Source organism: Cricetulus griseus, assembly GCF_003668045.3.
Source record: "Cricetulus griseus strain 17A/GY chromosome 1 unlocalized genomic scaffold, alternate assembly CriGri-PICRH-1.0 chr1_0, whole genome shotgun sequence".
Lineage (NCBI taxonomy): Eukaryota > Metazoa > Chordata > Mammalia > Rodentia > Cricetidae > Cricetulus > Cricetulus griseus.
In genome coordinates this window covers 258,737,524-258,757,062 of record NW_023276806.1, presented here as the reverse complement: position 1 = coordinate 258,757,062, position 19,539 = coordinate 258,737,524, and the positions used below count along the sequence as shown (strand labels likewise).

Genomic DNA, 19,539 nt, shown 5'->3' with positions numbered 1-19,539 from the left:
TGAGCTGCTTAGGCTCTGTTTAACCTTTACATTTCTCCCTCTCTGAGTGCACAGTGCTGCAGAGGCTTCGCCACAATCAGCAGAGGAGAATCTATAGCTCCACAGACCAGCCAGAGGGAAGGTTTCCTAAGTTACAAATCTTTTCTGTTGCAACATGCTTTTTCTAGAAGCTCTTTGTCATTCTGGCAGCAAACTGTTCTCCACTGGCTGCCTTAGCAACAAGACCCCAAGTCACTCCTCCTCTAGCTTGTGGTCTGTTGTTAAGAGCACGAACGGTATGCCCAGAATTGGAGGAAGAACTCATAGGTGACCTGCAGAATTTAGCTGCTCTGGGGCTTGGAGGACCATGCGCTTTCTCAGGAGGAAGAAGGGAAAGAAAGGCCAAACAGAAACCTTGGAGTGACCAACCCCAGGTCACCCCAGGCCCCTTGTGAGAGTTGTCAGGGAACTGTCCCCAGCCATAGCAAAGAACAGGATTTTTCCTCAGAGTTCTCCAAGGCCACTTGGAAGAAAACAGAATCTCTTAAGGATCCCTCCTTAAAAGCTAGCACCACTTTAACACTAGCTATCAGTAGCATCTGTTGATGCTAATAGTATAAAGTCCAATTTGAAAATAAGCTTTGGTTCCCAAAGACTGAAACCCTATTGAATTTTAGATTCATTCGATCCATTGAGAGCTCACTTAAATATTCTTAACAAAATTAAATCTTATCTGATGCTAGAACATGCTCAGTGTGGAACAGTATGGAACTGAGATAAAGGTTAAGGATTAGCTCCAACCACAAAGTCAGCTTGGTGTCCAGCAGGACTAGAGACTGGGGGCTTAAGGCGGGAATGCGTGGTCCACTGCTTTCTCTTTAGATGCCTGGCATCTTCAGGGTTAGGGCTGAGACTTTAGCCCTAACAGACAGAAATGATGGGCAGATGAAGGGTGAGTATTTGAACCTTTCTGCATCAGGCAGATAAAGCCATGAGGTCACCAAAGCAAAATACTTGGTCTCTTTACTGAAATCTCATGTTCCTTAATAAATTAAAACTCTTAACTTCCAAGGTGTGCACAAAACCATGAGCCCTTTGGTTTTTCTGTGTGATGTACCACGCCCTATGCCCCTGCCTGGATGTCCTTCTCCTGTCTACTGAAGAGGGAAGCTTGGGATGGAGGGGAGAGGCTTTCAGCTCATGTGGAGGCATTAATTCTTCCCTTGCTTCCATGAGCCAAGGGGAGGGTTTTTTACACTGGGAAATGTGCACTCTTAATAGAGCTTGCTTCCTTTGCCCATGGGCCCCTCTGCTGTGGTGCCTCAGAGGGTGGCCGCCACCTATCTGCATCTGGTGTCAGGAGTTCTCCCCTAAGAAGCCCAGGGTTCAAAGTGCAAACCACAAACTAATGTCCCACCAGTCTACTCTAAGGGCATCCTACTCTCCAAGCTCTGCCTTGGACGACTTTAAAATATGTAACTTATTTAAATACTCTGTAGTTTCTATTGTTGGCCTTTGTGGGTAACTTTGTTGGTAATTATGTTTAAAATCAACAGTCCTTGTATGCAGTGTACTGAAATCAACATCCTCCCCATCCTCTTCCCACCTCCACTGACTCTCTTCTGCCTACCTAGTCCCCCTCCGTTCCTCATTTCCTTCTTATTTGGGGGATGGGGGTACAGGCCGTCACAGCTTCTGTGTCGTGATGACTGCAGCAGCCGTGTGATCCTAAGTGAGTGCTCCACCACACTCTTCCCTACCTGTGGTTCCCAAGTCCTTTTGCCATCTTCTTCTATGATGTTCCCTGGGAGTAGGAGGTATGTCCCATTTGCCATCAACACTCAGTAGTCACTTATTCTTGTCACTTTGACCATCACCCATTGCCAGAGCAGGCTTCTCTGGTCAAGACTGAGTGCTGCGTTGTTGTATTAGTATAAACATTTGGGAGGCAGTTCAATTACATGTCCATTTGGCCAAACATAAGTAATGGGTCCCTAACAGATCCTGTGACCAGCCTGCTTAGCCACAGACAGGCTTTTGAGCAGCTTTGCAAGTGCTAGGCATGCACGCCCTCCACTGGAGTGTGCTTCAGACCTGATCAGGAAGCACTGGCTGACCCAGGACATTCATGTCACTACTGGAACAGTGGGCATGTGATCCTTTACAGCTTTTCTTACCCAGTGGCCTGCATAGCACCATCCAGCACACTGAATGCTAGCTGGGAGAAGGGAGGGAGGGAGGGAGAGGGAGGGAGGGAGGGAGGGAGGGAGGGAGGGGGAGGGAGGGAGGGAGGGAGGGCTGCCAGCTCAATTCCAACTTTTTCTGTGTTTTGTATCCAGAACATGTGGTATCTTCAGCAATAGGGTTTTACTGACTAGTTCTGGTGGGCAATCAAGAACAATGGTAATACCCATATTACTTTGGTAGACTCTGTGGGCTATGTGACCATCTCATAGGGCACTGTCCTACACCTGGCAATGGGGTTTGGCTTTGAAAACCTGACCTGGATGTGTATTGTTGACCTTTCTTAATAGAGGAGGAAACCTAGGTTCAAAATTTTTTAACATTTTTTCTGTCTCATGACTCATCATTACATGGTGGGCTGCACTGCTCTGAAGCCCACATTGTTCTAAAACTCAGCAGTACTTTCCAGTTTTAGTAGGCTGGCCTGAACATTTTAACTTTATCTTATTAAGGAAGACACAATCCCTTTCACCCATAGTCTCTTAGCTCCGAAGAACTTCGTTACTGAAGCATCTTGTTCTGAACTGTGTTCAAAGTCTGGGCTTTGTCAGCCACTTGAAGACAGCGACTACAAGGAAGGCCCGAGAGTGTTGGAAGTGGAAGGGTTCACTGGGACTCATGTGGATGGCATTCATCTTCCCCAGAACCGGCTAATCTGCTGCCTCTCTGCCTTCCGAAGCCCCATTTAAGTTTTAATTATCTGCACCCTGAGCTGCTGTGTTGAGGACCTCTGAGAGAACAAACTGCAGTGCTACAGTTTCTAGCACTGCTCTTCCCTGCACACCAGTGCAGCTCTTGTTGCCCCTGTCCTCGTTACCAGGTGACATCAGTGACTGTGCACCACAGAGACAGTGCTGAAGGGAAAAGAACACACGTCAAGCTTTATTTGCAGTCCAGGGTTTCCTGTGGCAGAGGAGTGATGTCCACTCTTGCTTAAATGCTAGGATCATTTTGTTTTGCTTTTCAAATAAAGTTAAAAAACAAAACAAAATAAAAAGAAATGGACTCCATCCCAACCCTTTTACTTGGGTTTTCAGTTAACAGCTTCTTATCCACCTTTCGGGGGTACTCCATTCTGAGCTCTAGTGAGGAAATGAGTCTGTGGTAGATGTCTGTGCCTCCTCAGTCATTGCTTAAGGGTCTCCAAGTAAGACAGGCCTCTGAATTATTAGTGTAGGGCCCCAAGCTGTCAGCAGTCAGTGACACCCAGACGTTTGTTGAAACCACATGCTGTTTCTAGTCTGTCTCTTCAGTGCAGGAGAAGGGGGTCTGGCTTCCTTCTTTCTGTGTTCCGTTTCTTGAAGTGTGGCCTTGGGTAAGGACATCAAGCCATCTCTGTAAATTATGCTGTATTGTACAAGCTTAGAAAGCATGTGAGCTGGGGGTCAGGGCTTGTTTCAGGCATGCTGTGTAGCCAGCAAGAAGCCTGATGTACAGTGATGAATGGCCCATTTGACCTCAGGATTATGGGCGGAGATAACACTGTCTTCATTTATGTGGGGCTTTGACCTGGAGACATTTCTCAGTGTTCTTCTCGTCTTATCTATTATTTTGTTTATTGTCATGAACACTGTCATTAAAGTTGTAAAATGTGTTCTATTACAACTGTTTGTCTTCAGTTGCTTGTAACTGTGTTGCAAGGGATGAAAAGATTGAATAATTTTGTCTCCTCCTGCCATTTACATCAGAGTAAAATTGGGAAATGATTGTTCTCTAAACTTGAGCTTGATTCCATGTTTAGAAAGCACCTGCTTTAGGCACTGCCAAGGGAAGAGTCCTGTTAGTCACCTCCTGGCTCCTGTGCCATGCACAGTAGGAAAGCTCCTTCTTGGGTGACTCAACCTTTCCAATAGGATATTATCAGATTCCATCCAACTGCCTGCTCCAAGATTGCAGACAGCAGCACTCAGGCTGTCTTGGCCATGTGCGGTTGAAAGTGCTGTGCTAGTTGAGTTCCTGTGGTTACAGGAAATGATCAAAATTAGATTCAGGCCAAGGTGCCAGGATTAGTACACCTCTTCGCTCCCAGAAAGCACACAGTAAAAGACAACACAATCTCTACTACTCAGACCATTAAGAATTTCATTTAAATGAACTCTCAGCCCTCCCTCTTGGTCTGCACTGAGGCTGAGGAAATCAAGAGAAGGTAGGAGCGGTTGCCGGTCTCAGCAAGGGAAGGATGGTTCTCCCTGCAGTAAGTCCAGGCATTCTGAGTAGCTAGTCCAGGAGATCCCGTTAGTATGGGTTACGAAGATGAGTGATTGGCTTGTGTCAAGGAGCAGATGGCTAAATGAGGTGCACAGGGAGTGCCATGAGGCTCAGGCTGGAAGAAGCGGAAGAAGATGGCCCATAATGCAAAACCCCTAAATATAGTCTCATTAATGTGAATGCTTCAAATAGTCTTTTACATTATACAATTAATTCAGAGTGATGAGAAATGTTAGGAAATTATGGAATTAGTGAGCAGCGATTAACTTAGAAGTAAAATTCTATCATCTGAATCGGAGGTTGTTCTACATGCAGAGTGAGGATATTACTAAAACCTTGCTCGGCCCGCCATCTCCTAATTGAAATCTGTTCTCTCATATGCCCCCGTCCCTCAGTGCATGGTTCACAATTTGGAAGAATGTTCTTAGTTAATCTAGTTATTTATCATGGTTCTTCCTTTGAAGTCCAGGGAGATAGCATAGAGCACATTCCCTGTGTTACTGTGTGACACTTAGAAGACTGAGTTGTGTCTTCATTAACCTGTGAAGTGTTGGTCGTTTTAGAGCTAAGGGAGCAAGTTGCTCCAAGGTTTAATGCTTGTTTGTCAGAGATGAAGCCTCTAGAGAATGGATGGGGTGAACAGGCCAAGACACTCCAGACCTGCCCGGTGAAACTCCACACCATGTGCAGATGCAGAGCTGTGGGGCCCAGAGGGAAGCTGCAGAGCAGGCTGGGTCCTCTCTACAGAGAAGGCTCCCCAGCAGTAAAGTGTGGGACTGGTGTAAGTATATGGGCCTCACTTCCCAGTGGGGACTTGGGAGCAGTACTATAATAAAAGATGTCCATAGTGGTTTTGTTTTGTTTTGTTTTTTAAGTTTGTGTGCGTGTTTCCTTCTGGACAGGGAAGCAGTATTGATTCATGCATTTGTCTGCAATGGGTGGAAGCTCTTGAAGCTGAAACGTTTGATTTTGCCTGTAGTTTTGCACATGAATCCAGATAGACTCCTAGCCATGAGGAAGGTAGAAGACCGTTGTTATTCTCCAGGGTAAATATCTCATGGGTTTACATTTGTTCTGACATACACGGATTGAACTAAATAGTACTTGGTGTGATTTCTAGGCGAGTCAGAGCTGAGGTTTGCTTAACTCCCTGTGAAGTGGCATGGCCATGAGCCAGTCAAGAAGGTTGACTTGAGAATTTTCAAGGTCCCATGTGCTCTGTGTGTGGTGTGGTGTGTGTGGTATGCCTTACTTGCCTGTGCCTGGCTTGGCTGTGGCGGAGCTCATTCCAACGCATATGCTTTGTTTTCACCCTCAGGTATATCCGAATAGTTGGGACTCACAACACAGTGAACAAGATTTTCCACATTGTGGCTTTTGAATGTATGTTTACAAACAAAACCTTCACTCTGGAGAAGGGCCTAATAGGTAAGTATTACAATGATAGTTTTGCATATTATACTTAGATACTTTGTCTTCAGATTTTTCTTACTTTAATAGTTCCTCTTAATCATCTCTGATTAAGGACATTAGTTGAATTTGAATGCCATATGGCTGAGTGACAGAGGCGAGCCTTTATTTGTGGAAGAATTCAAAATAATAAACTCAGTAAAGCTAAAGAAAAAACAAATATGAATATTATACCACAGCTAGGAATTCGAAGCATTTAGGGAGTTGTCCAGATTTACAGAATAGAAATTGCTCTTGATAGCCACGCAAAGGCTTCCACACCAAAGGCTTTTCTATATTTAATAGTAGGTGAGGCTGGGGAGGAGGTCTAGTATTGATTCGATGGTCATAGTTTCCAAGGCTACGAAGGCATGTTGGCTTTGATTTGAGATGAATGGTATGTGTAGCTGTGGGAATGTTTTCATAGACATGTCAGTTCCAGATTCACTCTGCTTAGCTGCCTGGTTTATTTTTCCAAGGGTATTTTAATTTCAGGGTTACTTTGCTTGTGAATGTGTGTTGTGGGAGGGGGGCTTTGTTTAGGCATTGCTTAGGCCCATTGCACACCATCCATCTCTAGTCTTGATCTTGGTGATGTTAAGAGTGCCTTTTGCTTTCCAGACAACTTACTCCCATGTCCTTGGGTTTTTCTTCCCTTCCTGCAAAGATAGGCTCATGAGATCCTTGAATTTGTGCTTTTACTGTAGCTTTCTTTGGAAAATAACTCAATATATGTTGGGAACAGGATATGCTTTTGCCTAGCCTTACCTAAAATAGAATTCTGTGCCTTTGAAGAGAATTCAGTTCTCTTGTCCATGTTGAGACACATACCCACACTGACACAAGTCTTCAAGCATGGCAGTGACTGTAAAAGGAAAGAGGAGTACAAACTCAACACACAGTCAATGGTTGGAGCCTAAAAGTCCCCACACCTGGTATGTTTCCCTTGCAGCGTACAGAAATGTCAAGACTGGAATTTTTTTGATTGAGGAAAACATTTTCAGAGCTCAACCAAAATAATTATTTTTCACTTTACTGTTGATATAATTAAAAATGAATTATTAGTGCTATTTTGTTAATGAAAATTAACATATTTGAAGCACCATGTGGTGTCATTGTCTTCTAATTCTGTAGGGTGTGTAGATTTGTGGCTATGGGCTTCCTAGGTCCTCTGGATACTTCAGGCTTCGTTGTGTGCAGTCAGGAGAGGCCTTGCTGAGAAAATCTGAGGAACCAAGACCCTGTAGATTCCCAACCTGTGTGTTAACATTTCAGCCCCAAGGATTGCATTCTTTTTTTTTTTTTCTTCCCCGAGACAGGGTTTCCCTGTGGCTTTGGAGGCTGTCCTGGAATTAGCTCTTTTAGACCAGGCTGGTCTCGAACTCACGGAGATCCGTCTGCCTCTGCCTCCCGAGTGCTGGGATTAAAGGCATGCGCCACCAATGCCCGGCTTAAGGATTGCATTCTTATAAATGTTTCACCCATGCAAGTAAATCCCCTTCATACTGAAGAAGACCAAGTTTGTTGATACTACAATTACTCAAGAAACAGGCCCATATAGAGAGGTCGTTAAAAGAACAAAACTTGGTATCGGTTATAGTGAGGCATGCATTCTTGCTCTGCACTTTTGTTTAGTCAAAGCTGATCCAGTCTGTAATAGTCTCGGGCATGTCAGATGATGGGAGAAGATTGCAAATGCAAGAAGTTTTGGGGTTTGGTAGGACACCTATTCAAGCTCCTTTCTACGAGGCATACAACAAGTGTGACTGCAAAGGGCACTGTCATCGCCCCCAGCAGCAGTGCTGGTAGGCAGCTGTGCATGTGAACTTACCAGCAGATGCCCTGCAGTGGGACTCACTCTGGACCTCCTGGGGGTCATCTTTACGGTTCAGAGCTGCACACACTAGGCAGGCAGGGAGCACGGGCTCTCAATACCCCGAGTCTGACACTGCAGCTTTGCTTGGCTTACAGAGCTGTTGAAAGCAGTAATGGACAGGATGTCCATTTTGATTGTGTCAGATGCGTTTTAGCAGCAAGTAGCCCTTAGCTAGCCATCCTGCAGAGACCTCCCAGGGATTGAGTGGACACTACAGGGGCACAGGCAGGTCAGATGTACTTACAGGAGAATATCTTAAGATGAAACCTCCTTGAGAGCCACTCACTAAGCCTGGGATTGTCATGGCTGGGAAGAAATAGGAAAACAACAAAAATACTGTGGGTTTCTAATAGAGTGTCTAGATTCATAGATTCTCAGTTCTCAGTCTTCTTTCAACAGTTCAGGGTCTTTTAATTATTCTTCTATAGACCTTAAAAATGACTTTAAAACGTTTGTGGTCATTAAAATAAGATTTTAGTGTTAAAACATGTGTTAATGCCAGCAAGTGACACAGCAAAGGGAGTGGTGTCAGGTCTGCATCCTAGTCTCTCCCGCCAAAGCACTCTTTCTGTGCTGCTGCTGCTCCTTCTTCTCCTCTTTGTTTTTTGTTTGTTTGTTTGTTTGTTTGTTTGTGGTGGGGGGTGTGTTTGTGTCTGTTCTGTTTGGTTTGGTAGACTCATAACTCATAACCCACTGTGTCTGTCTCTCACAGGCTGGGACTATAGGTGTGTGGCGCCCTGGCCTGTGCCTTTCCCTCTTCATGCTGCTTCATTTGCTCAGCTTAGCAGGAAAGCCTGCAACCTGATCAGGGGCCTCTGTCCCTGGGAGTGGGCCTGAGCTGATCATCCTACCCCTGGCTGCTGCTGCCACAGCCCAATCTCACTTGATGGCTGCTCGTAGATCTTGCTGGGACACATCCTTCTAGCAGAATGGGTCTGTGGTGATTGTCTTCTCCGTGTTAGGAAGAGTTGCAAGAGACCCTAACATGGCACCGGTGAAGCGTGGAGGAATTATCAGAGCAAAAGAAACTACTGTGTCATGAGTTCCCAGTCTCCCCGGCATGGTGTTTGTTTAGTACTCCACCTTTTTCTTTTTGGATCTTTCTTTGTAGACTGGCCTTGAACTCACAGAGATCCACCTGCCTCTGCCTCCAGCGTGCTGGGATTAAAGGTGTGTGCCACCACCACCACCACCACCACCACCACCGCCACCGCCACCCGGCTGTTCAGTGCTATACTTTGTGATCTTCACATATGTTTGCCAAGGGCTGATTTTTCATAGACATTGAGAGATTTTGCATTGATGTTTACTTCTCTGAGTAGCATGCTTCACTCATGTGAAGACTGCAGTCCCTACCACCTGTCCTGGGACCAACTCACAGCCAGCTTAATTTTATCTCCCGATAACTTCCTCCCCACCGGTTTACTGTTATTCTTATGTGTATGCATATTTTCCTGCAGATGTCTGTGCACCACATGTGTACCTGGTGCGCAAAGATGCCAGTAGAGGGGGTCAGATCTCCGAAACTGGAGTTACAGATAGTTGTGAGCCACAATGGGGGTGCCGAGCCCTCTACAAGAGCAGCCGGTCCTCTTAAGTACTGAGCCATCTCAGCCAGGTGTTGGTGGCGCACGCCTTTAATCCCAGCACTTGGGAGGCAGAGGCAGGCGGATCTCTGTGAGTTCGAGACCAGCCTGGTCTACAAGAGCTAGTTCCAGGACAGCCTCCAAAGCCACAGAGAAACCCTGTCTCGGAAAACAAAGTACTAAGCCATCTCTCTAGTCCCACCGCTAGATTATTTTGAAGTCAACCATAAGTGCCCTATCATTTACAATGTCCTCTGTAAATATTTCATTACATAACTGTTAAAGCAAATGTGTATTGTTATAAGGCCATTAAAATTCCTCAAATACTGCTCAGCCAGTATTGAGATGGCTCCTAATAGTTTCAAAGTCTGCAGTGAGAAAATTTGTACTTTGTAAGTTATTCAAATCATAATTTAAGCGGGAGGAAACTCTGTAGCACAGTGCTTGCTTAGCATTCGTAATGCCCTGGGTTCCATTCCCAGGACCCTCCCAAAATACTTCTGATAAGGCTCCTCATCTGCCCACCCCCCAAGACTCACTCTTTCTCTAGTAAGACTATTATTTGAAGAAAACAAATTTTTGTCTACAGAATAACTGATGCCCTGGATTTTGGTCACTGAGCACCAAGACATCCTCACCCATTGTATTTCTTGTGACACAGAAGTTAGAAGCCAAGTCAGATTTTACTGTTAATTTTAGGTAACTGCTCCACAGTTAATGTTGTGTGTGCTACGGCGTCACGAAACATGTACACGTTCAAATTGTCTTGCTCGGATTTTTCCATGTAATGATGACTATTCCACAAATCTGCTCCTTTGTAGTTTGAGAATACAGAATGCCTTCCAAGTCTGTCCTTTTTGGATAGCTAGGAAGAAAATATTTCTCTAAGGTTTCATTTGGTAATCCTGAGATGTAGCTTTCCCAGGAAAAGTGGGATGAATGTTACATTTTCCTTTCTGTACCAATTTTCAAATTGAAGAAGTAGCTCCCTAGCATCCTCCAACTGTGAGCCAAGAAGTAGGTTTGTGGGTTTCTTTAGGAGGGTGTTCACAGGGTTGCTCACAGTTAACATTTCTGTTGTTGTCTCTGTGTGATATATGCATGTGTGTGTGTGTGTGTGCTGTGGTATTTAGGCCAGAGGTCGGTTGCTGCAAGTCTTTCTCTGTCGCTATGAACCTTAGTTTTTGAGATAGATGTCTCTCACTGAAGCTGGAGCTCATTGATTGGCTTAACTGGCTGACCAGCAGGTGCTGAGGATCACCTGTCTCTGCGACAATGCGTGGGTGACAGACATGCACTCTTTACATGGGTGCTGAGGATCTAATCTCGGGTCCTCATGGTAGCACTATAAATACTCTAGCTCCTGAGCTGTCTCTCCAGCCATTCAACTTTTTAAAAACCATTTATCATTGGTGTTCAGACAATCTCATCTTAGATTGGTCCTTGGAGTGGGCAGTATGACTCAGCATTTCTGAGTAGTTCTCAGATTTCTAGCATGACACAGCACACTAGGTTCATCTTGTTGGTTCTTACCCTTCTTCTGAAAGCAGCTATTCTCAAGGAACCCTCATTTTGTTTAGGGGGAGGTGACATGTGAAAATTTAGTGTAGGAACAATAGATGGTGCTTGCTACTACCTTTATTCCTGTTTCTGGGCCTTCCTGTTTGCAGAAGTAGGCAGTGATTGCTCATAGCCTTATTTATATATCATATATTTAACAGATAAATTAGCAAATTCAATTTGGCCTTTTTGTCTTCCAACTCCTTTTCTCCATTTTTACCTTAGTTACCAGTGATACAGTACAATAATTCATTAACTCTGTTCCTATGAATACAAAATAGCCTTTCAAATAACAGTACCAATGCTGTCATAGACCATGTCATTACTAAAAAATAGTGTAAGTTTTTTTTTAATCATTTTTGTGTCCTAGGGTATATCTCACTCAAAATGTATAAGAAAGTATGTCTTGAAGTTAATTGAAACTGCTCTGTGTGGCTTACCATTTCGGTATGCACTGAGGTCCATCTGTCACTATAGACTTGCTTTCAATATGTAGCCTGCTGCCTATAAATTCTTCTGTAATATTCCTGGACCTAAAGGAGAGTAGTATAATTACTGTGTTTAGGACTGAGCCCTCAACAATCTTTTATTCTCAGTATCTTGTGGAGTAATGCCTTTCTGTTTTTACCTCCTCTTGTTGCAAAGGGGCTTCTTGATTAAAGCCGAGAATCACCTTTATCTCCAGAGATAGCGTAAATACAGATATTTAGAAGACAGTTTGATGTTACGGCAGTTTAGCCAAATAGCAGCCCCTCCCTAACACTGTAGATTACCTTGGTCATGGGCTTTTGACTGGGTTTACAGTTCTAGGGATGGATTCCATCTTACTGAGTGGGCTTCCAATGTAATCAGTGACAGGAAGTGGCATGTTACTGTTGCACCAGTGGGTACATCTGTCCATGTCAGGTTGGCATTAAAGGTTCACAGTGTTCACATCTGGAAAGACTGTTGATGCCTGTATTCCCTCAGCAGCCTACGTGGCAGCAGCAGGCACTGTGAAAGCTACCCAGCATGGAGGATGCTTCCAGCTCTCTGAAAATTCCTACAAGTAATGAGTCACTAAACAAAAACCCCAATGCCAGGTGTGACATACCCTCTAGGGAGAGTCCAGAAGCCCCCAAACATTACAGACTCTTGAAATTCCTCTTTGTTGTCCGTCAGAATTAGCAAATAAGACTATATTGCTGAAGATATCCTTAATGTATTTAGTGTCCGTGGCAACAGAGCAACCCAATTGGTTGTACCCACTTAATATGGTTTTTTTTTTTTTCTAACTTTTGGCTCTAGGATTTAAAACAAGTTTATTTAAAACTCAGAATTGGAGTTATGTTGGAAGATTAAAACAGGTCTCTGCAGTTGAATCCCCTCCCCAGTATTACACTAATACTGAGGGATTCTTCAGGGAAGATAGTAAAACGTTTGAACTTTTTAATGATATTATGGTTCATGTAAAGCAGGACGTCTTAGGGATAAGCAGTCATAACAAAAAGATGATTAATGTGAGACCATAATGTCAGCATTGTTTTTTATAGTTTAGGAAACCATACCAATAAAAATTCCAAGTAGCTCATATAATTAAAAAAAATCTAAACATAAAAAGATTTAAGGAGTACAATGCAAAAGAGATGGGTTAGTAGAGATGCTGTCACAGGGGTTTTGAAGCTTTCTGTCTGTCTGTCTGTCTGTCTGTCTGTCTGTCTGTCTGTCTGTCTGTCTGTCTGTCTGCACCTGTATGGTGTCAACAGAGGCCAGAAGAGGTTGTTAGAGCCCTTCAGAGTGGAGCTCCATGTACTTAAAGATGCCTGTCTCGTTATGCAAGTTCTAGGATCTGAAATCCAGTCTCCACAGTTGTGCTTCGAGTGCTCTTGACTGGTAGGCGGTCTGCAGCCCTCCCAGAGGTCTGAGTTCAGTTACGTGGAGCACTCAGCTGTAGATATAGTGGAGGGTGGGGCTCACACAAAGCTTTTAAAGTCCCCGAGGAAGGGATCTCAGGAGTTGACCCTGTTGGTAAGAAATAAAATTTAAGAGTTGATTTCTTCAAGTTTTGCAACACAGTAGGTGTGGCCCTTTGAGTGAGAGTGGCTTCATAGGCTCAAATATTTGGCCGCCAGTTACCAGAACTGTTTGGGAAGGATTAGGGTGTGTGGCTTTGTTGGAGGAGGTGTGCCAGTGGAGGTGGGCTTTGACAATCCAAAACCCCACACCATTCCCAGTTAGTGCTCTCTCGGCCTCAGGCTTGTGAACAAGGCTGTGAGCTCTCAGCTACTGCTTCAGCACCGTGCCTGCCTGCCTGTCTGCTGCTATGCCCTATCTTGATGATCGTATACTCTAACCCTCTGGGAATCATCAGCCCCAAAACTCTTTCTTTTATAAGTTGCCTTGACCCAAGGTATGGTACCACAGCCATACAAAAGTAAATAAACAACCAGGGAGTAAGAAGTCATTTAGTTGAGACTGAAGGGGGATGTGGGGTATTGGACATGAATTTTAATAATGGAGGAAATCATTTGGTTTTAACTCTCCATAAAGTCACTCATGTCTTGGGAGCTCACTGTAGAAAGACTCTGCATTTGTATTTTTATGTTTTGTGTGAGACACTATCTCAAGTATCTTCGGCTGGCTTGGACCTCACTTTGTGGCTAGGAGTAACCTGGTCTTCATGCCTTCACCTCTCAAGGGCTTGAGTTACCGATGTGCAATGCCATGCTGACTTAGTTATCATTTTTTAAAGTCCTTTGTAGTGGTGTGTAATGTCTCCCTTTAGCAGAAATAGATTATATGGTACTTGTCCATTTCTGTAAGATGCCTAGTAATTATTTTATTAGAAGATAATTGGGTTTTCCAAAAGAGATAGATCTTAGATGTAGTGGAATTAATGGGAGTGTCTTTAGCTAAGAGAGTCACAAGTGTTAATCAGTTTTGATAATCACTTGTCAGTGTAGAGGTTTGAAGACCACAGGTGCTGTGAAAACTGTATAATAGGCCAGGATTTACATGTACACTTTAATATTGCCCATTAAAATATGTAGCACAATCATTGTACAACTTAGATGAAATGCCCTGAGTAGAAATAATTTCTTGGTTTTTTTTTCTTTTTAGATTTATTTACTATGTATACAGTGTTCTGTCTGCATGTATGCCTGAATAGCAGAAGAGGGCACCAGATCTCATTACAGATGGTTGTGAGCCAACATGTGGTTGCTGGAAATTGAACTCAGGTCCTCTGGAAGAGCAGCCAGTGCTCCTAACCTCTGAGCCATCTCTCCAGCCCTAGAAATAATTTCTTCTAACAGATTTTTTTCCTGCTGCTAAAGTATTGCCTTTCTGATCAGAGGAAACAATGGGAAAACATGCAAACCTAGCATTGACTTACTGATGCCCTGGCACTACAGGCATGAGGGGCAAAGCACAGAACCCTTGTGCTCTGAGTATTTTCATTGCTGTTTTGCTCATGCAAAGTGGACTGTTGTGAGCAGAAAGGTAGAGCTTACTTTTACATCATTGGGTCTAATTTGGACGCAAAGAATTTTTAATAACTTTTAATTATAGTGAACTTAATTATTTACACATTCTCTCTACATTTTATCTCTCACAAATCTTACAACATATGCCAACCTTCTAATTTTGGCTTCACTTTTTTCTGTTTTTGTAAAACCTTTGACTTTAGGACAAAAGTCTTATTTACTAGATAAAATCCTTTCTTGCTTAAAAGCATGACTTTCCTTTAACCTCCTTTATCAAAATATATAGTCTATGACTGTAATTTTGTATCTTATTCTCATGCTTTGTAGTTTCTTTTTGTCTTTATAAAATTTGAAAACATTTTTTTCTTAATAAAATTACTCTTTATGTTATAAATGAAAATCCAGGAAGCTGCATCTGAAACAGAGCCAGAAAATGTTGAGAGCCCTAGGGAAGTTTTTTTCCTTTTACCAGCAAACTTGATAAAGATTTAACTGGCACTCAGAAAAGAGCGTGGACTTCTCTTTGGAGCTCACAAGTAAGAAGCAGGTGGCAGGGAACAAGTCCCACATCTCTGCCTCATTCTGTGTGTCTGTGTTCTGTTCCTGGGGTCAGATTCCCATGTGACTGAGTGTAACCACATCAACCACTCAGGAAGTATCTACCGGTCTAACCCATTCATACCCCCCTCAAAGCTGAAGGTTCAGATAAGTGACTTCAGATAAGTCCTAAATCTTCAGTCAGTATGGATTGTAAGAACAAAAAGGCCACCCAAGACTAACAATCCTCCATATGAGGGCAACAGCAGTCATCTCCTGGCAACATCTTATCCCCTCAAACGATAAAGGACTTAAGTCCTCAAGAGGCCCAAAGGTCGGTGGATCTCTGAGTTTCAGGCCAGCCAGAGCTACAGAGGGAGAACCTGTCCCCCACCTCAAAAGAATACTACATCTGTGAGACAGCAGGATAGCTCAGCAAGTAAAGCCTGGTGGCCGGAATTCTATCCCCAGGACTGACATGGCGGAAGTATAACACTGATTCCCATGAGTTGTCCCTCTGACCTTCACAATTGCTATGTGGTTCATGTATACACTCTCACACACATGTATATATACATACAATGAATCAAAAATTTAAAAAACCTTGACTGGGATTGTTAATTATATCTCTCACCCCTTGTCTGGTAGTTTTGTTTTGTTTTGTTGTTTTAGTCTATTTACATTTCTTTGTCTATTTATTTATTTATTTTGAGACAGTGTCTTAATGTGTAGTCCTGGCTGTCATAGAGCGTGCTCTTGTAGACCAGACTGTCCTGAAACTCACAGAGATCCCTTAGCCTCTATCTCTCAAGTGGTGGTATTAAAGACTTGTGCCACCACGCCTGACTTCTATTTAAATTTAAAGCTCATGTCAGCACCCTAAAAATGGACTTGGGGTTGCTTGGTTCTTGCAGTCATTTCCTCAGTATAGCCACATTGATGACATTGTCTTTCTCTGCCCTGCAGCAGTATTTATACCTTTGTTAGCATTTGGGGACAGGTGACTCAGCCTAGGAAGGGGGATGTTTGAAATTCCTGTTAATTGTGTGAACTGAAGGAATATGGAGTAAGTTTACGTGAATGCTTACTTATTTAATTACATTCTTTCTTGGCAGGAGTTTATCATGAAAACATGTCAAATGATATTTATCTAAGGGTACTGGTCAGAAACATCACACTGATAGACCAAGATAATACAAGCTTTATATTAAAACATAGGGTGATACCAGCTTTATATTGAAAGTCAAAACAAGCTTAATTTAAAAAGAAAGTGATGGTCCAAATTTATAAAAGGGCAATAAATTAAGATCTCTAAAAGTTCTTGTTATAGTTGTAAGTCTTAAGTAAAACCCTTTAAATTTTGTTTTCCAGCAAGAATATCTGGTAATAAACACAGATTAACACAGGCTAGAAGAAAAACACCATTATATGTAAATTCAAGAGCTGTCATGAGCACACATTAGACAAACACGACACAGTCATCATGCAGCCATGTTAAATTGGGGCCAGAGTACACTCTTCATACAATCAAGGAGGCAGTTTCATCTCTGCCTTTGAGGTGTAAGAGACCCGGTGAAAGGTGAAAATGTCAGGGAAACCTGAGTTTTAGATCAGAAAGGTTATGGGAAGTCGTCAGCAGATCCTGGAGAGTCCCGCTGACCGCCGTGACTGTGGCACACTGCGTGCAGAGTTCGCAGCAGGCTCTGCCCAGAGTGTATAGAGAGTGTCAGGAGTGCTGCTCCTCCAGGCTTTCCCTAAAAATAGGTCACAGGAGCCTTTTCCTTTGAGTCTAGAGGAGAGAAGCATAGAAAGTAGGAGGTGGGGTCAACAACAGCGATGAATGGAGGTTAGGAAAACTAATTCCTGAAACCTCATCACTTTTGATACAGCTTCTGAAACTTTATTAACTTTCCGTTTTTAAACATCTCTCTCTTTCTTGAGGTAGTTTCTAAAATTCCCTTTCATATTTTTGTAAACTAGCAGTTTCATCATTTCTCACTTTTTAAATTCCTTAGTCTGCCTATTTAAAATCTTTAGTTTTATTATTGCCTAGGACTTTTAGTTAAATGTACAATTTTTTCCATATATACCAATTGTTCACCATTAAAAAAAAATACTTGTGGATTAGATTTCCAGAATTGTGGAACATAAGACTAGTGTGAGTACCAAACACTTTATCCTTCCTTGAATTTCAATTTCCCATTTTCATTCTCAAAAATTATAGCCTTCTATCATAGCTGGTAGGATATGTGTTTTGGATCAAATATATGCTGCATTAATGGGAATAGTCTTACCCCAAGGTTGGCCCCTCTACTGTGTCTCATGTTTATCCTGTGTATTCACAAGAATGTGAGGGGCTGACACACTGGGTGGATACCCTCTATGTATATAGGATAGCCTATATTTATATATGGTAGGTAGCCTATGACAACATATCACACTTTGGAGTTGAAAGCAATGGGCTATATTGTCATAGGCTTTCAGCAAATCCATTGCATGCCTTGGGGAGTTTTCCTGACTCCTCTGCCCTGTTGCAGTCTTCATGTGCAGGCAGCCACAGAACTTGGAAACTAAAAGAAGCAAGATTACAATACGAGCCACAGAGCTAGACATGGGAGAAGGCAGCAGAAAAGGGCAAATGCACTATAGTGATGAATGTTTTGACCAAATGATCTGAAAACAGTAAGAGGGTAGCCAACAGCCATCTCGGAATCAACCAGCAGACCAAGGCCTGAACAAAAGGGGCCTGAACACCAGAAAGAACTCATGGTGCCATTGAAGGAGCCAGTGCAAACAGGTGGGCACAAAGGGCAGGGTGACCATTCACTTCATCATCCTTGGATCAGTGTTTGACTTTGAAATGCAACCCAGCACAGTTCTTGGCTCAAGTAGAGTAAGACAGTTTATTTTGAGCCAGATATGAGTGACTGTGCCCCTAGTAAAATGTGCCAACATAGACTTGGTCACATGAACTTCTTACAGACACAGAACAGAAGTCATCAAGTGTTTGCCAGATCCATTGAGAACGTGGCTGTGGGTCTCAGCACGGCTGGTGATGCTGCTGTAGATTTCAGATGCTGTCTGATGGTGTGCTTAGCTCTGGCGTCCGTGAAAGCTCATGGTCCGCCAATACATTCCAAAGGTTTCCCCTGAGAGTTGACAGGATATTAGGCTAGACACAGAGACAGGCAATGGATGACTATAGAGGAAACAAAGGTTGCCCAAGATAATTTTGGCTGTGGATATACATTTCAGCTCTCCATAGTCAGAAAGTTCTGGTCAGCCAGCCAGCCTTGTAAAAATCTTTGCTAGGGGTGTAGGTTTTTTTGGGGGGGGCAGGGGGACATCAGGTCATAGTATATAATGCCTCTGCCTGAGCTAGGATGGAGAAACATGCTGTGCATCGTTTTCATAGCGCCATAGTGCTGTGTACATCAACTGAGTTTGTTTAGCCAGTTCTCTGTTGGTGAACCCTTTATATTATTTTTCAGTCTTGCTACTACAAATGTTTTTGGTTGCCTTGTACGTCCATCTTTTCCCTATTTTGCTAGTATACTTTTGGGACAGAGTGCTACAAGAGGCCTTTCACAGTCGAAAAGGGGAGTACACATGGAGTTTTGCTAAATTCCTCTGAGGTCACCTGTCTAGAGAAGATGCTGTCTGCAGACTTTGACTGGTGCTGTGTGGTGGACTGCTCTCCCACAGCTGTTCCAGTGGAGCACGTGGGCATGCTTTGGGGGTTTCACTAGTTTAGGTGAGAGAGAGATCTCATTGCAGTTTTAACTGTAGTTCTCTTGAGAGAAATTGAGCTTCTTTTTACATGTTTAAGGGACTTTTGCATTTCTTTTTTTATTTTTTAAATCGCTTTCTCTTGCGAGTCTGAGATGAATAGACTAGCTCTTAGAAGACCTGGGGGAACAGTGAACATGAGCTGGCATTAGAGCAGTGTGCAGCATCCCAAGAATCTGGGCTCCCTTCTCAGGGTCTTCCTCCCATTTCCTCGACCTTGGCAATCCTGCTCTTTGTGCTCTGTGAGGGACACCAATCAGAGCATGGAGCCAGGGTCTAAATTCAGGCATCTTTAAACTTTTTAACTCATGGACCAGAGATTTCTCTTTGGCTCTAGACCCATGTCTATGTCTGCTGTCACAGGGCCAGGAAGACCAGTGACTTTCTGTTGTGCTTCCTAGTTAGCAGTTGCCCAAGTAAGCCAAAGGCACGGGTCTGCTGCTGAAGCCATGGGGCACTAGTGCCTCCCTGCTGCCACCCCTGAACTGCGTCTGAAAAAGGGCACTGGCATTGTGTTTATCAGCAGCTCTTAGCATTACCACCAAGAGAACCAACCTCTCCCCACCTGGATATATGTTAAGAGCCATTTGCGTTTCCTTTTTATCTTTTGAATAGCTTTCTTTGAGTCTAACCAGTTTCTTCTGTTGGCGGAACTAGAAGCCAGGCTGGTAAAGGGAGTTTGAGATCTGCAGTGGGCAAGGTTTAGAGAGGGGCTAGGCAAGGAGCTGAGAACAGATGAGCGGGACAGAGGCCAGACAGCAGTCTCTTCCTGCAAAAGCAGCCTGCCATCTGACTAAAGGTGCAGGGTAGGCATCTTGACAAGGTGGAAATTTGCAGAGGGGGAACA

General features: G+C 43.5%; 1 protein-coding gene across 2 annotated transcripts in view; it reads left to right on the top strand.

The window, feature by feature from the left end:
- Positions 1 to 19,539, top strand: part of Btbd9 (BTB domain containing 9) — a 354,247-nt gene that overhangs the window by 227,968 nt on the left and 106,740 nt on the right. For both annotated transcript variants that reach the window (XM_027394408.2, XM_027394409.2), the window contains exon 7: positions 5,750 to 5,859. In XM_027394408.2, the coding sequence (XP_027250209.2) occupies positions 5,750 to 5,859 (110 nt within the window). The remainder of the gene's footprint in view (positions 1 to 5,749; positions 5,860 to 19,539) is intronic.